General features: G+C 43.8%; 1 protein-coding gene and 1 non-coding gene across 2 annotated transcripts in view; both read right to left on the bottom strand.

Annotated features, from left to right (window-relative positions):
• Positions 1-16707, bottom strand: part of LOC133015801 (protein sidekick-1-like) — a 197228-nt gene that overhangs the window by 31989 nt on the left and 148532 nt on the right. Inside the window, exons 24-30 of the mRNA XM_061083076.1 lie at positions 16011-16123; positions 13479-13629; positions 10296-10536; positions 9907-10022; positions 5619-5805; positions 4531-4629; positions 132-326 (exon numbers count right to left, since the gene is read on the bottom strand). Of these exons, the coding sequence (XP_060939059.1) occupies positions 132-326; positions 4531-4629; positions 5619-5805; positions 9907-10022; positions 10296-10536; positions 13479-13629; positions 16011-16123 (1102 nt within the window). The remainder of the gene's footprint in view (positions 1-131; positions 327-4530; positions 4630-5618; positions 5806-9906; positions 10023-10295; positions 10537-13478; positions 13630-16010; positions 16124-16707) is intronic.
• trnal-aag (transfer RNA leucine (anticodon AAG)) lies at positions 6470-6551 on the bottom strand. The gene has a single exon. It is a non-coding gene; the product is annotated as a tRNA-Leu (tRNA).

Raw genomic sequence — 16707 nt, 5'->3', positions numbered from 1 at the left:
GCACTCACTTCAAGGTCTACACTGCTCTGAAGATTTACTGTGGACCCTCAGTTGTAAGTCGCTTTCGATACAAGCATCTGCCAGATGAGTGATTTTAAGAGTCAATGTAAATGTACGTGTGTGTCCCTTACCTCTGCGTTCCGTGGTGACCACCCGGGCCTCCTGCTCCTCCCCCCAGCCCACCGCCGTGCGAGCGGTGAGCCGGAACACGTAGGTCTGCTCCGAGGAGAGTCCCGTGACCGTGAACTGCCGAGCGTTGGAGCCCACCTCCACCGTGGTCCAGCGCAGAGGGTCCCGGCTGTCCAGGCAGTAGGAGATCTGGTAGCCTGGGGGGGGACAGAAGCATTAAAGACGAAGGAAGACAGAGATTTGAAGAGTGTGAATACGATTCCTCAGTGTGGTTTTTTTGTGGCCTACTTTCCATCAAGGAACCCACAGGAATCAAAGGAGGAACAACATGAGACAGGAGAGAGTCTGGGAACACGGCTCCGCGATGCCAGAGAACACAAATCACATCTCCACAACAAACACCAACAGGAAAACACACTGTTCATTTACACGTCTTCACCACAAACTGCGTGTGAAGACAAATGATGTAACTGTTGCCACTATATTACTTGAATATGTTGTAAAGGTTTTCCAATGTATATTTTGTATTTGTATATAGCATTATTGTGTAATTAGAGATAAGACTTTTATTTTGACGCCTCCGCTGAGCTGCTTGTGAGAGTGAGAGACACAGAGAAGCAAGCAGAGGTAGTTACACACACGTCTAAGAGTTCGTACAAGATAAGAAGATTTCTTTTCAGAGCATGCAGCCAACGAGGTATTTTGTCTGTTTGTTATTTACTTTAACCTTGATTGTAATTATTGATACTGTGTTTGCTAACTAGCTAACGTTGTGTGTTATGTCTTTGTTACCGTGTATAACCTAGTTTTCACGGTTTGATGTGGAGAATAAGACTTCATTAAAAACCCGTAGAGGAAACCATTTGTTGTCTGACTGTGCTTGGGAGGGAGTCACAAATGAAGCGTCTCCACCCCCCCCCCCACTATTTAGAAATGAATCCGAAATATCCCAGATACGAATGTTGTGCATTTGGGGAAATAGTCTGATCGGGGAAATGGAGTCACGGAAGCAAAGTCCCAGTGATACACACACACACACCGGAATCAAGAGTCACACAAGTTCTATATAATCAAATAAAATAATATAAATAAATGTAATATAACTTCAAGGTGATAAGAAATACCTCAAATCGAGCTGTCAAGTCTTCTATCTTTATCGATATTTCCAGTATAGACTCTCATTCCCAATAACATCTTAACATTCCACTCACACACACACTCACATCCAGTCAGTCCCCCAACACATTATGTAATCATACATCCGTGCTCTGTCCCCTTGGCTGTGACCCATGGCGAACACGGCTGACGTCTGTTTCTCTGTCTCCTGTGCAGCCGGCCATGTAATAACACAACCACACTTTAACACACACACACACACCGTGAAACCACTGATCCCAGACCAGGCTTTCCACAGGCCACTGGCCACTCACACAAAAAGAGAAAACCCTCAACATGAAGATTGTATTGTACACCAAAACACGCACAATCACACAAGTCACACAAAACATCTGAGGAGGGAAATGGTCGGGATGATAATCTGCTCAGAGGAAGATAATCTGGTTGTGTGGTTGATAATCTCATCAGATCGTCTGAGTCTGTGTTAACGTGCACGCAGCGTGTGGAAGATTATCGGATAACAGCTACACTACAAATCCTCTCGCATCCGAACAATTGGGTCAGAGCGCTTCATTATGTTCGCTGCTGAATCTCATTAGCACGTCGCTGCCATCAGAGGCACGAGTTTAAATCTCCATTACAAAGTGACTGTGTCATGTCAGGGAAAGGCCAGCTCCGTCTTCCAGAGACAGATTCAACATCCTGATTCTTCCGGCTTTTCAAAAACCTGTATCTGCATGTTGTTGTGTCCTTGTCTGAATTTATTTGTGTCGTACAGGAGCAGCAGTGCCACCACCGGAGCCACTTGAAAGTAAATAGTAGTGAATTCTTTGTGCTGTGCTTTTACTTTAATATAATTCTGGAGCTGAACGCTTATAAATAAAACTCTGGACGGCAGTGAATGCAGGTCACACTGACTCTTCTCATCCCTCAACTCCCATTTCAACACGACAAATTGTATATTGTGTTAAATCATGTCTCCTTGTGTAGTTGTATCAGTGGATCTGAGGATAAAACTCCACTGAGGCTCAAACAGACAAGGTTCTATACATCATCTCCTTTTAGACCTGTCAGCCCTTTTCCCTCCAAACTGTGACTGAATGCTGAACGTTAAAATTATCACTTCTCACTCTTATGATCGTAATTGATGTGTTATTTTTATGTCACGGCTTGTTTTAATGGATTGTTACATATCACATCTATATGAGATATTTATCTGAAGCCCTGGAGATGTGCCTAATGGTCGGATTGCGGACGGATTAATTGAAGGGTTGATTTGATCCGCTTCACTAATTTACTCCTGCATTTACTGCTACTTATTTAAATTTGTAACAGTTTCTTTTATTTCCTTTTGTATAGAAAATAATCATCCATCCATCCTTGATTGAAATAAACCATTGAAGCAGTTTTTTGGATCTCTGTGTAAAAACACATTTGTCCTGTATTGGCCACGGTTCACGGAGCCAAATAGGTGTTTTCTATTTTTGTGGTACATTTTTACATGTTACCTGGGTTGAAACTTGTGTCGTATAATTTGTGGAACTCAGGAACACACTCCTTTGTGTTGACATTCGACCCGAGCTGTCAGAACCTGTCGATCTGGGTCCGGACAAAGATTTAGAAGTGATATTCGGGTCGGGTTGGTCACGTGGGACTCGCTTCTCCTCCATTGTGCGGTCAAAGCAGAGATGTTTGAGAGATGAAGGTGGTGTGTGTGTGTGCGTGTGTGTGTGTGTGTGTTTTTCAAAACCCTTGTGTTAAATTGGTTATGACACGCCTTTTGGTGCAAATTAAAAAATGAAGTACTAAAACCAATTAAGTCGTATAACATATACAAACTGACTAGCCTGAATCCTTAATTTTATCGCTTGCACAAATGCACAAAAACACATTACATGCTCTGATTTTAATTATAATTAATATGTAGTATGGAAATGGGACGCAGGGACAGTTTGCCATTGGGATGTTTGCGTGCATAAGGATTTATCATATTCATATAGACGCACAAACGCTTCACTGCCTCCTGCTGAATTAGATTGTGCAGCGTCTGAGGTCACGTTCCTCCTCTGTCCACTTCCTGTGTCTGCCCCCCCCCCCATGGGTTGAGATCCCAAGGAGAAATGAGGCAGTCATGAGCACTAAAGGAACCGGTGCGCCACACACACACACACAGACACACACACAGCAAGGACACAGCAGGCCTGGCCGTTTGTGTGTGTCCCTGTGATGGAGAGAGATTTGCCCTCCCACTCATCCTTCTGTCACAGAGTGGTGTCGCACTAAATGTCCTCCCTCTTACAATACAGTCACACATCACTCACACTGTCCCGCTCGACTCCCTCACCCACTGAGAGGACAAATACTACTCTGCTCTCCCCCTTTGTGCCACACACACACACACACACGCACACACACACACACACACACACACACCTGTCCCTCCTCTCACCTCCATACATCTCCTTTCTGTCGTTTTCCCCACTTCTCTCTCTCTTTCGACTTCAGCCACTCACACGTTCTTCCCGCTCTCGCTTGCTTTTCTTCTTCTTCTTCTTCATTTATCTGTTCTTTCTGATTCACTTTTCAATTTTCCATTTCAGAAACAGGTAATGTGTGTGTGTGTGTGTGTGTGTGTGTGTGTGTGTGTGTGTGTGTGTGTGTGTGTGTGTGTGTGTGTGTGTGTGTGTGTGTGTGTGTGTGTGTGTGTGTGTGTGTGAAACTCCCTGTGTGCCTATACAGTATGTGTGTTTACGTATGCATTAGGAAAGGGGTCTTGCTTCAGCAGCTATAATGGCCTTTTTTCCCAGGTACAAGCCTGACGACTGACACACACACACACACACACACACACACACACACACACACACACACACACACACAAACACAAACACACAAACACATGTCCATAAATACCAACAATCCTTGGCAGTGAAGTGGAAGGTAGAAAGAGCTGACCCCTGTTTGAAAGCTAAAAACAGAATCAGCTCTTTTCCATTTTACGGCTTTTACTTCCTTCCTTCCCTTGAAAGATCACAGCAGTGTGTGTGTGTGTGTGTGTGTGTGTGTGTGTGTGTGTGTGCTTGTGTGTGTGTGTCTGTGTGTGTGTGTGTATTCACGTATTTAAAACTGCTAACTCATTCCCTCTGCAAACTCTCTCCTTCAGCAATTGAAAATAAATCCATTGTCACCACAAGCATAAAACTTTTGATTATGATTAGAACGTTGTAATCAAATAACCGCTTTCTTGTGAGTGAGTGTGTGTCTGTGTGCGTTTGTGCTTTGTACCTAGTATGATGCCGTTGGGGTTTGTGGGCGGCTGCCAGACCACCCTGACTGATGACAATCGAACTTCTGGAAACACCATCCTGACGGAGGGACCGGGGACTGGAGAGAAAAAGAGAGACGGGAGTTTGGCAGGAGAGTTAAACTCTGATAATACACAAGAGGAAAACAACATCTGAACATCATGTCTATAATCAAAAGGCTCATTTATGATCAACGTTACATACACACGTGGAAATGGACAGAGCCTGCCTCAAAACACAGACACACACAGACACACACAGACACACACAGACACACACAGACACACACACACTCGCACACACGGGGAGTCGGTCTTATACATTTTAAGAGGAAGCTCTTAAAGACACAAAATAGAAAATGTAATTTTCTCTCAACCTCACACCGACTCCGTCTTTGTTCCTGATAAAAGCACATGTTCCACACCACCAAACACCCATCAACCCGAGTGTGTGTGTGTGTGTGTGTGCGTGTGTGTGTATGTACAGTATGTGTATGTGTGTGACTGACAGACAGGATGGAGGATCATTATACATTGCCGGGAATTGACTTTCCCGTTCTTGTTTCATCCTGAAATGAGAAAATCTTTTCAAACGTGACACTGTTTGATAGAGTGTGTGCAAGCGTGTGAACGAGACTCTCTCTGTTTGCACGTGTGTGTGTGTGTGTGTGTGTGTGTGTGATTGCGCTTGTGTTGTATTATTCTGAAATACCAGAGTTGGTTGCTGGCATCCTGAAAAGTCTGCCATGGTTACCACATCTCTGCGAGAGATCTGAGGAGATCTACACACACACACAGACACACGTCTACACAACATGTTCTGACTGGGGGGGGGTTCTGATGGATGAACAGAACCCGCTGGATGATGGGTGCAGCGGTGGAGAGACGGGCTGCGCTGACAGCCGAGGTGCAAGGAGGTGAGAAACAGCTTCAGAGGTGAGACGGAGGCAAAAGTGTTGAAGAAACTGCCGAACAGAAAGGTCAGTGATCACAGGGAGACACACAGAGACACACAGAGACACACAGAGACACACAGAGACACACGGAGACACACAGAGACACATCCTACCGTCTTCTCTGGTCCGGAGCAGCAAGGGGCTGCTGGGGGGGCCGTCACCCAGCTGCGTGTAGGCCAGAACCTGCAGCTCGTAGACCGTGTAGCGCTGGAGGAGCCGGAGGAGCAGAGACACGTTGCCTTCTCCTTCTGTCACCTGGACACTGGGAGGAAGGTCCGAGTCCTTCTCACTGAAAAGCACCTGGACACAGACACACACACAGCAACAGGTTACACACAAATCCATGTACACATCACAGATAGAGATAAAACAAGGATTACATTTGTGATATTCTATACTTTTGTTATTGCCAACAGAACCAGCAGTGAGTTACTCTCAGTAATTTGAGTTTCTTACTCGTCCCTGAGTCTGTTTGTTTCCAACTGAGACATAAATCTTTAAAGCTGCTCTAACACTAACAATGGCTCCTTGGACGCTGGGGGAGGGGTCACTTGTTGGGATGAACCCACACAAATTATCTCCACAGTTGTGTTCAGCTTTGTTTCATTTCTGAGCCCTTTGTTTTTGCTTCATGATCCCACTGTTTCGATTCAGTCAGGATACGTTCAGGGTGGTTTTTGGCCGGTTGAAGACCAGAGAGGTCAAAGTTCTGAGAGTTATTGCATCTCATTTGGCTGACGCTTTTGTCCAAAGCGGCTAACAATAAGTACACCCAGCATCTATATATATCTTGCCAAGGACACTTTGGCATGCAGGTGGGGAAGAGTTGGGATTGAACCGGCAACCTTCTTGCTGGAGAACAACCACTCTATCATTTTTTCAAGTCCCATTGTTTTATTACAATCTACATTATTATTATTATATATATATCACGTACTGTTGTCTCATAAACATCACAAAATACTGGCAGCGGTGGGATTTGAACCCACGCCTCCGAAGAGACTGGAGCCTTGATCCAGCGCCTTAGACCGCTCGGCCACGCTACCTTCAATGATCAGCTCATCCACTGTTTATTATTTCCTCAAAGTTGGAGAAAGCTGTATTGCAACTTTTCAGTCCATTATTTTCATTCATATCCGTGTAACTTTCCTGTATTTCGTTGACCTTCGGAGTTTATAATGTGGCTTTTAGACAGATAGGATCAAACAGGTGGGTGTCTTCGGTGAAACGGACAGAAACTGAGCTGAAAGGAGATCTAGTAATGGACTCGTATTCCAAGCATAGGCAGGTACATGAGTACAAATGAATGTTGCTGGATGTGTAAATACTATTTCAGTCAGTTCCCTCACATTTTAAGTGTTTATTAGCAGAACATAGTTAGAGTTCGGCCTCTAGGCTGTGACCTCCTCCCTCCCAGTCATGATTATGTTGAGATAATGGGAAGTGAGGAGCAAATATCATTAAATCATACTAAATCGAACAGGCACAGCAATACTGACCCAGGGCAGCGGAGGCACTGACGAGCAAAGGGAGAGATGGGAAATATTTGCAGCTCAAATAGACCAATCACACTGGGGGGGGGTGCGAGTGATGGAGGACTGTGCAGAGAGGTCACATGACTCGATGAAGCGTCAGCTCCATTTCTCTACTTTACCGATTTTTATAAGGTGATGGTGCTTCAGTGCTCCTGCCCTCAAACCCAGAATCAGTTATTATAGATTTTAAACTGGTGTTTAACAGGTGGTAGATGTAAAAAACAACAACTTCTCAATCATTAATAAAAGGTGTATTTGTTGAAATGTATTTACAGCATTGGAAGGTGTGGAAGTGATTCAATACAGCTGGAGCTGGAGTCACACACACCAGCCTCACAGGGTTCCACAGTGTGAAGGAACGTGTCAGACAGTGAGACCCTGTGGCTCACAGGATGGTGGGCACAGAGGAGTCGCTGACATCAGATTTGGCAAGAGAAGACTTCGTACTTTGGTCTTTTCATACAGAATATTACCACATTTCAACTGAAAAATCCATTAAAAGAAAATCTCCAGTGCCCACGAATTTAAAAATACAAATCAGCACACACCGTGCTTCCACCAGCACCGGGGTTTCAATTCGAACGCGTGTCAAGAACTGTTCTTTTCCTGTTTCGTTCTTTCTCTCTCTGTTTTTTAATGTTCAAGAACTCGCTGCCCCTCTCTAAATTATTCTGAAGGAAAAATGTCAACTCTTAAGTGTCTGAGAAGAGAAATGGTTTGTGTGGCAGGAGGCTGGAGAGCGACATGTCGGAGGAGGGAAGGTGCTGAGGAGCCGCTGCTGGCAGACACTTCTCCTCTATTAGCATGGCTGGCATGTTGCTGGGCAGTGAGGCTCAGGGAGGCAGGAAGAGACACACAAAGGGGGGGGGGGGATGTGCTTTGGGGATTGGTGCATCATATGACCTGAATTTTTGCATTTTTAAAATACAGGATTGCAGCTGGTTTGTTAATCACACGGCCAAAACCTGTTTTCCTCTGTGTATGAGTTTATCTAGAACAAGGTTTTTCAACTGGTTTTGTCCCAGGGACCACCATCCTGTCTAGAGAGTAATCCACGGCCCACTGATGTGTCTACGTGTGTGTGTGTGTGTGTGTGAGTGCGTGTGGATAGAAGGAAGTTTTAACATTTGGTTTTCCATGTTGGTTTTATCTAAAAACCTCAAACAAATCTGGAAATTTTGTGAAAAAACAACCAAAACGGTTGATTTTCAGTGCTTAAGAATTAAATCAAAATTAAAATGCAGTTTGTAGTTGTACTGCATCTCAGAACCATATGAACATCAATATATAACGTTCATGTAGCTGACATGTTGAGAGAACGTTAAAGTAACGGTGATCAATAACAATCAACACAAACTGTGGCTACAACTGAAGAGGGAAGATGACAAAGTTATGCAGAATATGTCACAAATGATAATCATACAATATCACACAAACATGTGAGGCCTACTTAAGTTTAACCTCATGATCACCAGCACCTTTGTATTATTTTAGACATATTTTTCTTATTTTAGATATTTTTCACGATATTCAAGAGTAATCTGGAAATGTGTTGAAATATCAAAGCGAAATTTGCGGACCCCCTGTTGAAAACCCCTGATCTAGAAGACAACCAAATTGAGGATAAGCCCCTCCCCCTCCTCTTTTAAGCTTTGTTCTGCTGTGTTTTGTTTAAGTGGCGATCAAGAGTCCTACTCAATGACACTTTTATGTTCGGGAAACATATTTTGCATGAGGTTTCTCTTTATTAAATCGCCCGTTCTAAAGATTTTGAAGGGGGCTACATTGGAGCCTCTGAACGGAAAAAATAATATTACAAAATCACAGATAACGGGCACTTGTCTTCTCTTTATTTTAAAATCAAACAGGGAAGTGGAGGACATTATGATAAATCCCTGGAGAGGCTGTGTGGGCGCTGGCAGAAAGCAAGTGGAACCTCCCTGGCTGCAGGAGAAGGGGTGTGACTGCTGGTAAGTGGTGCACTCAGGCAAGAAACGAGTGCACCTTTCACTTCGCCATGTATTTAATCCATCTTTTTCTTTTTATTCTTTTTTTAGAAGCCTGCACATCAGGGAATGTCATTTCGTCACCGGCGGCGGTTTCAGCAAAACTCAATCCTCCAAGTTGGAAAATGAAAGGAAAAGGACGAGCTGTGATTCGGCAAACGTGGAAACATGTGTCGGCTTAAGTGGCTCGTGTGAGTCCGGACTTAACTACTGATGCAGAAGTGTATTCAACTCATGTGTGTGTGTGTGCACGTGAGCTCGACACACAACCGCCGGCTCCGGACTCAACTTTCTGCTCGTGTTCCAGGATTCTAAAAACAAAACGCCCTCAGGAACCAGCAGCTTTATGGATTATTCTCTTTTTAATTCAGACACACGTGTAAATCCAGCCATTGTTTCTCCTGCGACAAGATACAAGCGGTTTTATGAAAGAGTTTTAAACATGAAAGCCTCGGCTCATCTGAATGACCCCCCCACACACACACACACACACACCCCTACTCCTTTACCCCCCGGTTGCTTATGAAGGAAGAAACATAAAACTGCAGCAGATACAAGATGTTACATCATATTTGTGCTAAATCAGACATTTGTTTGTCCGTGTCAGTGTGCGTCTGTGTGAGTGTGTGTGTGTGTGTGTGATGGAGTTGGGGGAAGTGGTAATGGACTGAGGGAGGAGAGTGAAAATGTGAGGATGGAATGGGGCGGTGTGTGTGTGTGTGTGTGTGTGTGTGTGTATGTGTGTGTGTGTGTGTGTGTGTGTGTGTGTGTGTGTGTGTGTGTGTGTGTGTGTGTGTGTGTGTGTGTGTGTGTGCGTGTGTGTGTGTGTGTGTATGTGTGTGTTGAAGAGTTTTAAACACCTTATATCCAAGTATGACTCCGTTCCTCTGATCCCGGGGGAGAGGCGACCACTTGAGCAGGATCTGGGTGGAACTCACTGCCTCAGCAGTAACATTCATCGGAGTTCCAGACGGAACTAGAGAACACACACAGAGAAAGAGAGAGAAAGAGAGAGAAAGAGAGAGAAAGAGAGAGAAAGAGAGAGAAAGAGAGAGAAAGAGAGAGAAAGAGAGAGAAAGAGAGAGAAAGCGCATTGCTACTTGCTCTTTAAACCAAGCTTTGATTTTATCTAAATCATCTCCATCTTCTCCTCCCTCTCTCCATCAATCGTTCCCTCAGTGGAAACAGAGGGAGTGTGCAGAGATATGAGGCGGATCTATTGGACTCAAACAGGAGTGAGCGTTCGTACCGGATTCTGCCGTCTTTGCAGCGATGGTTTTACTCCAGGGTCCGGGTCCGATGGAGTTGTGGGCCTGGACCTGGACCTGGTACTGGGTCCAGGGCTTCAGACCCTCTATCCTGGCCTCAGCGGTTTCCCCTGCTCCCTCTGCATCGTCCGTTCTGTCCCCCCCCTGCCCGTCCGTCCTCCACACTCGCAGCCGGTAGCCCACGGTCTCCGGGCTGCTGTTGAACTCAGACTCAGGAAGAGGCTGCAGAGCAAAGAGCAGGCGGGAGAAACAAAGAGCAGATCAGAACAAAGTGCATCCTCTTGTTTTACTTGTACAGTTAGGTCCATAAATATTTGGACATTGACACAATCTTCATCATTTGCTCTGTACACCGCCACAATGGATTTGAAATGAAACAATCAAAACGTGCGTTAAGTGCAGACTTTCAGCTTTAATTTGAGGGTATTTACATCCAAATCAGGTGAACGGTGTAGGAATTACAACACATTTTATATGTGGCACCCACCTTTTTAAGGGACCAAAAGTAATTGGACAAACTAACATAATCATATATGTAATTGTCACTTTAAATACTCGGTTGCAAATCCTTTGCAGTCAATGACAGCCTGAAGTCTGGAACCCATAGACATCACCAGACGCTGGGTTTCGTCCCTGGTGATGCTCTGACAGGCCTCTACTGCAACTGTCTTCAGTTCCTGCTTGTTCTTGGAACATTTTCCCTTCAGTTTTGTCTTTAGCAAGTGAAATGTATGCTCAATTGGATTCAGGTCAGGTGATGACTTGGCCATTGCAGAACATTCCACTTCTCTGCTTAAAAGAACTCTTTGGTTGCTTTCGCAGTTTGCTTCGGGTCATTGTCCATCTGCACTGTTCATCCTACTGCTTTTGTCAGCAGTCACATCATCAATAAACACAAGAGAACCAGTTCTATTGGCAGCCATACATGCCCACGCCATAACACTACCTCCACCATGCTTCACTGATGAGGTGGTATGCTTTGGATCATGAGCAGTTCCTTCCCTTCGCCATACTCTTCTCTTCCCTTCATTCTGGTACAAGTGGATCTTTGTCTCATCTGTCCATAGGATGTTGTTTCAGAACTGTACAGGCTCTTTTAGATGTTTTTTGGCAAACTCTAATCTGGTCTTCCTGTTTTTGAGGCTCACCAATGGTTTACATTTTGTGGTGAACCCTCTGTATTTACTCTGGTGAAGTCTTCCTATGATTGTTGACTTTGACACAGATACGCCTACCTCATGGAGAGTGTTCTTGATCTGGCCAACTGTTGTGGGGTTTTTCTTCACCAGGGAAATAATTAATCTGTCATCCACCACAGTTGTTTTCCGAGGTCTTCCGGGTCTTTTGGTGTTGCTTAGCTCACCAGTGAGTTCTTCTTTTTATGAATGTACCAAACAGTTGATTTGGCCACACCTAATGTTTTTGCTATCTCTCTGATAGGTTTGTTTTGATTTTTTAGCCTAATGATGGCTTGCTTCACTGATAGTGACAGCTCTTTGGACTTCATAGTGAGAGTTGACAGCAACAGATTCCAAACACAAATACAAAACTTGAAATGAACTGTAGACCTTTTATCTGCTCCTTTTCAATGAAATAACAAGGGAATAGCACACACCTGGTCATGGAAAAGCTGAGCAGCCAATTGTCCAATTACTTTTGGTCCCTTAAAAAGGGGGTGCCACATATAAAATGTGTTTTATTCCTACACCGTTCACCTGATTTGGATGTAAATACCCTCAGATTAAAGCTGAAAGTCTGCACTTAAAGCACATATTGATTGTTTCATTCAAAATCTATTGTGGTGGTGTACAGAGCCAAAATGATGAAAATTGTGTCAATGTCCAAATATTTATGGACCTAACTGTATATAACACCAAATCACAGCTTACATTACCTCAAGGTTCTGTACATACTGAGGCGAGGACCGTGTGATATTATAGACATGTGGTCAAATGAGATAATAACTTCTCAAACAACTTCAGACTTCTGCAAATGAATCAAAAAAGACCCAGAATATTGTTATTTATCTGACGTGCATCCAAAAAACCTTCTCCTGCTCTGACATCCCATCTCCTGCTCCTCCTCTCGCCAGCTTCTCCCCGTCCTCTTCCTCCGCTGTCATCCTCTTTAACGTGCTTCCCCTCTCATTTCCTGACACCCCTCCGCCCTCCCCCCCGCCTGTCACCTCATCATCATCAGCCTGTGACCCACCGTGTCATTATGCATTACAGCCCCAGTCTCCTGGATTCAGCTCCTCACCATCGTTTCAACAGTTTAGTTTCACTCTCAGTGTGTAAACCCTCAGGATCAGATCTGAACCAACAGTGGACATGTGGCTCGGTGCCGAGCAGCAGATAAAGGTCCAGAGACATCCAGTCATTTTAAACACCCCCCCCCCCCGGTGATTTAGCCCGGCTTAGCATTTAGGAGCCATAATACAGAATGTCACATTAGCTTTATTACCCTTAATATGCAGCTTAGAATAATAGCCTTAGCTGAAACCATTGTGATGGTTCCACTACAGCGGAGCAGCTAGCTGGGCGCTAACATGCAGGTGGAATCCCATTAGCATGCTGCATAGGTAGCGCCTCAGTGTCTGTGTGTGATTTGACAGTCTCTTTTTCTCATTCCAGCTCTTAAATGGAAAATACTCTGCCCTCCATTTATGTTATAATAGAAGAAGGGAAGGGGGGATAAGGGAAGGAGGGGTGGAACAAGAGCAAAAAAGAAAAGACAGTGAGGGGAAAATTATATTTCAGTTTGTGCTGCGAGCAGTCCGCAGGGTGAAGGAGGAATGTGACAGATTAGTTTTAGCACTGATAACCAGGAGAGACACTGATTATAGGCTGTCATCCACTCGAGCTGTTCGGTCCTGCTGCTGGAGAGCACACACACACCACACACACACACACCACACACACAACACACACACACACACACACACACACACAGATGCAGAGCGAAGGAACACAAAAGAAAATCCCCTTCAGTCAAATTAGCAGTGTTTGAAGAAGTGTAACGGGGCGAGAAGCAAGGTTTTACAGTTTTAGAGTCAAGTGTGTGTCTGTTTGTGTGTGTGTGTGTGTGTGTGTGTGTGTGTTTGTGTGTGTGTGTGTGTGTGTGTGTGTGTGTGTGTGTGTGTGTGTGTGTGTGTGTGTGTGTACCATCCAGCTGAAGCGCAGGCTGGACTGTGTAGCAGACAGCAGGGTGAGGTTAGACGGGTGCGTGTCAGGTGCCGCCTGCAAGGTCTGAATCAGCCTGGAGGGGGCGCTCATGGGACTGGCTCCGACAATGTTCACCCGACGCAGCCTGAACCTGGAGAGGAAACAGAAACAAGTTCAAGTTGAGTTTATTTGTCATGAGAAGAACCAGCAACCTGGAAACTGTAGTATAACGTCCACTGTGGGAAGATAACCACTCTGATGATGTCACAGCGATCCAGTCGGGCTTAGAAAATAAAAGTTAATAACCTAAAGCACAAGTTTCAAAGCAGAGGTGAAGAGTTTAAAAGTCACTGCTTCATCAGACAATGATGATAAATTAGATTAGATTAGATTCAACTTTATCGTTATTGGACAGTACAAGTAGTTGTACTACTACCACAGTACAAGTACTTATACAACGAAATGCAGGTTAGCATCCTACCACAAGTGCAAAAAAGTAGTAAAAGTGCAGAGTATTGTGCATATTAAAGTGAAAATGTAAATAAATAAGATGTGTACAGTAAGAAATATATGTGGAATATTACAGTTTTAAGAGGTATTGTCTGATATAAGAACGATGAATACACTATGAGCAGGATAAATATATACATATATATAAATATGAATACACTACAGGCGGGATAATACAGTAGTAAAAAATGTTACAATAATAAGATAAATTATCAGGTAAATTACATTTTCATGGATAGAAATGATAAAATCTATGTTATTTGATTGTTTTATGACAAATAATCACACTGTGGCCAAAACATAAGAAGTTATTTCAAAACAAAATTTCCCCTAAAATTGGACATTGGGGTGAAGCTTTCAATTGACCAATGAATGACTAATATTTACAAGTACTTGTACTACTACCACAGTACAAGTACTACAACAAAATGCAGTTTAGCATCTTACCAGAAGTGCAAAAAAGTAGTAAAAGTGCAGAGTATTGTGTATATTTAAAGTGAATATGTAAATAAATAAGATGTGTACAGTAAGAAATATATGTGGAATATTACAGTATTAAGAGGTATTGTCTGATATAAGAACGATGAATACACTATGAGCAGAATAAATATATACATATATATAAATATGAATACACTATAGGCGGGATAATACAGTAGTAACAGATGTTACGATAATAAGATAAATTAGCAGGTAAATTACATTTTCATGGATAAAACAGATAAAATCTAAGTTATTTGATTGTTTTATGACAAATAATCACACTGTGGCCAAAACATAAGAAGTTATTTCAAAACAAAATTGCCCCCTAGAGTTGGACATTGGGGTAAATCTTTCAATTGACCAATGAATGACTAATATTTCCAGTTGATTACACAGTGTTGCTGCAGAAGCAAGTAATGAATAAAGCAGACTGAGGAGGATCCTGATTATAAAAGTACAGTAGAGTTACACAACACACTGGAATAGAGGCAATTGAAATATAACACAGGTCAACAAGACAACCACACGTCACACTGATAGTGAAGAAAGACTATTTTTGAGTATTTGTTTTTATTTCTCGTATGCTCCTCTGTGTTATTTGTTACAGAACATCCTTCAGGTGAAACTCTCAAGGGGATTTCTGAAAAAAGCCACAGATGTATCGTCGAATTTAATTAATCCGAATATCAGTCAGAAAAAAAAAAAGATCCAGAACCTGACGACAGACACAGACGTTCAGCCACGAGGGAGCGATTGTGTCTTTTTGTTGGATCTAAATGCCTCCGTGCGTCAGTGTGGGTGTGAGTGACAAATACGTGCAGCGGGCGAGCGAGAGACTTCATCTGTGACTCGTGGTCCCAGCGTTGGGAGAGAGAGAGAGAGAGAGAGAGAGAGAGCCGGGCGTAAAGAGGAAGTTAAAGCGAGGGATAAGGAACACAGACAAGTGGCTCACTTCATCTAATGTCCCAGTGGTGTCGCCTGTGACAACATAATCCCTGTGAGCCTACAAAGTGTACACACGCACACACACAGACACACACACATGTATCGCAATCCCGTTTCAGATGAAGACGGAGATACATAGAGCAAGAGATAGACATATAGATAGAGAGAGGGGGGGGAGAGAGAGAGAGAGTGGGGATAGATCACATCCACAAACTGCCGGCTCCCAATGGCCCTTGAGCAGGGATTACACACTCCTCTCTCCTCCTTCCCTCCTTCCCTCCTTCCCTCCTTCCCTCCTTCCTTTTAGCTATTTAAGATGGGGGGGGGTAATAAGGATCTGCATGCAGCAGCAGTGAAGGAGCTGACAAACAGAAAAAGTCTCAGATGGAACTGTCTCTCTCTGTGTGATTTATCTAACTTCACCTGAGTTGAGCAATGCTGCAGATTCTCCCGTGTGTGTGTGTGTGTGTGTGTGTGTGTGTGTGTGTGTGTGTGTGTGTGTGTGTGTGTGTGTGTGTGTGTGAGTGTGTGTGTGTGTGTTGTATCACTGGGTTGTGTTCTCGTGCAGGTGACCCGTGTGTGTTTGCCGCTCACCTGTACTGAGTGAACGGAGCGAGGTTGGGGATCTCCAGCGTGTCTGCATCTGGCCGGTTGTCCTCCTGGTGGACGACTCCCCACTCGTCTCCTCCTCCGTCCTCCTTCACTACCTGGAAGAGAGAGATGAAACAGTGAGGTCACACACGTCCGTCCAGAGACATCCAATCAAAAAGGTGGACAAGTTCGTCTGCTTCCTGAAAGTGTCTCCTCTCACTTGTGATTGGATCCTACTTCCCAACCTCTATAGGAAAATAATCACGTACATCATTTGTTTGTTTTGTTTGTTTGTGAAGATTAAAATATGTTTACAGATGTGTCAGATTTCACTGTTTGTGTGTGTGTGTCCCTGTTTGTTGGCATGGAAGAGAGATAGAGAGAAAAGAGAGCGAGTAAAGAGGGATTGAATGAATCAATGCTGTGTGTTTTTAATTTGTTATTAAAGATTTTACCCATAAGAAAAAGAATATAGCACATGCGTCCGGTTCTGATCAAAAGGTGGAAAGCTGGTCTGCTTCCTGAATGTGTCGCCCAAGATCACTTTTGATTGGATCCTACTTCCCCACCTCTATAGGCAAATCATCACGTACATCATTTGTGCTTGTGAAGATTAAAATATGTTGTTACACCGATTTCACTGTTTGTGTTCTGGTGTGTGTGTGTGTCTCTCTTTGTGTGTTGGCATGAGAAAGATAGA

This window comes from Limanda limanda, chromosome 2 (genome assembly GCF_963576545.1).
Source record: "Limanda limanda chromosome 2, fLimLim1.1, whole genome shotgun sequence".
NCBI lineage: Eukaryota > Metazoa > Chordata > Actinopteri > Pleuronectiformes > Pleuronectidae > Limanda > Limanda limanda.
This window is presented reverse-complemented; position numbering and strand designations above follow the sequence as displayed.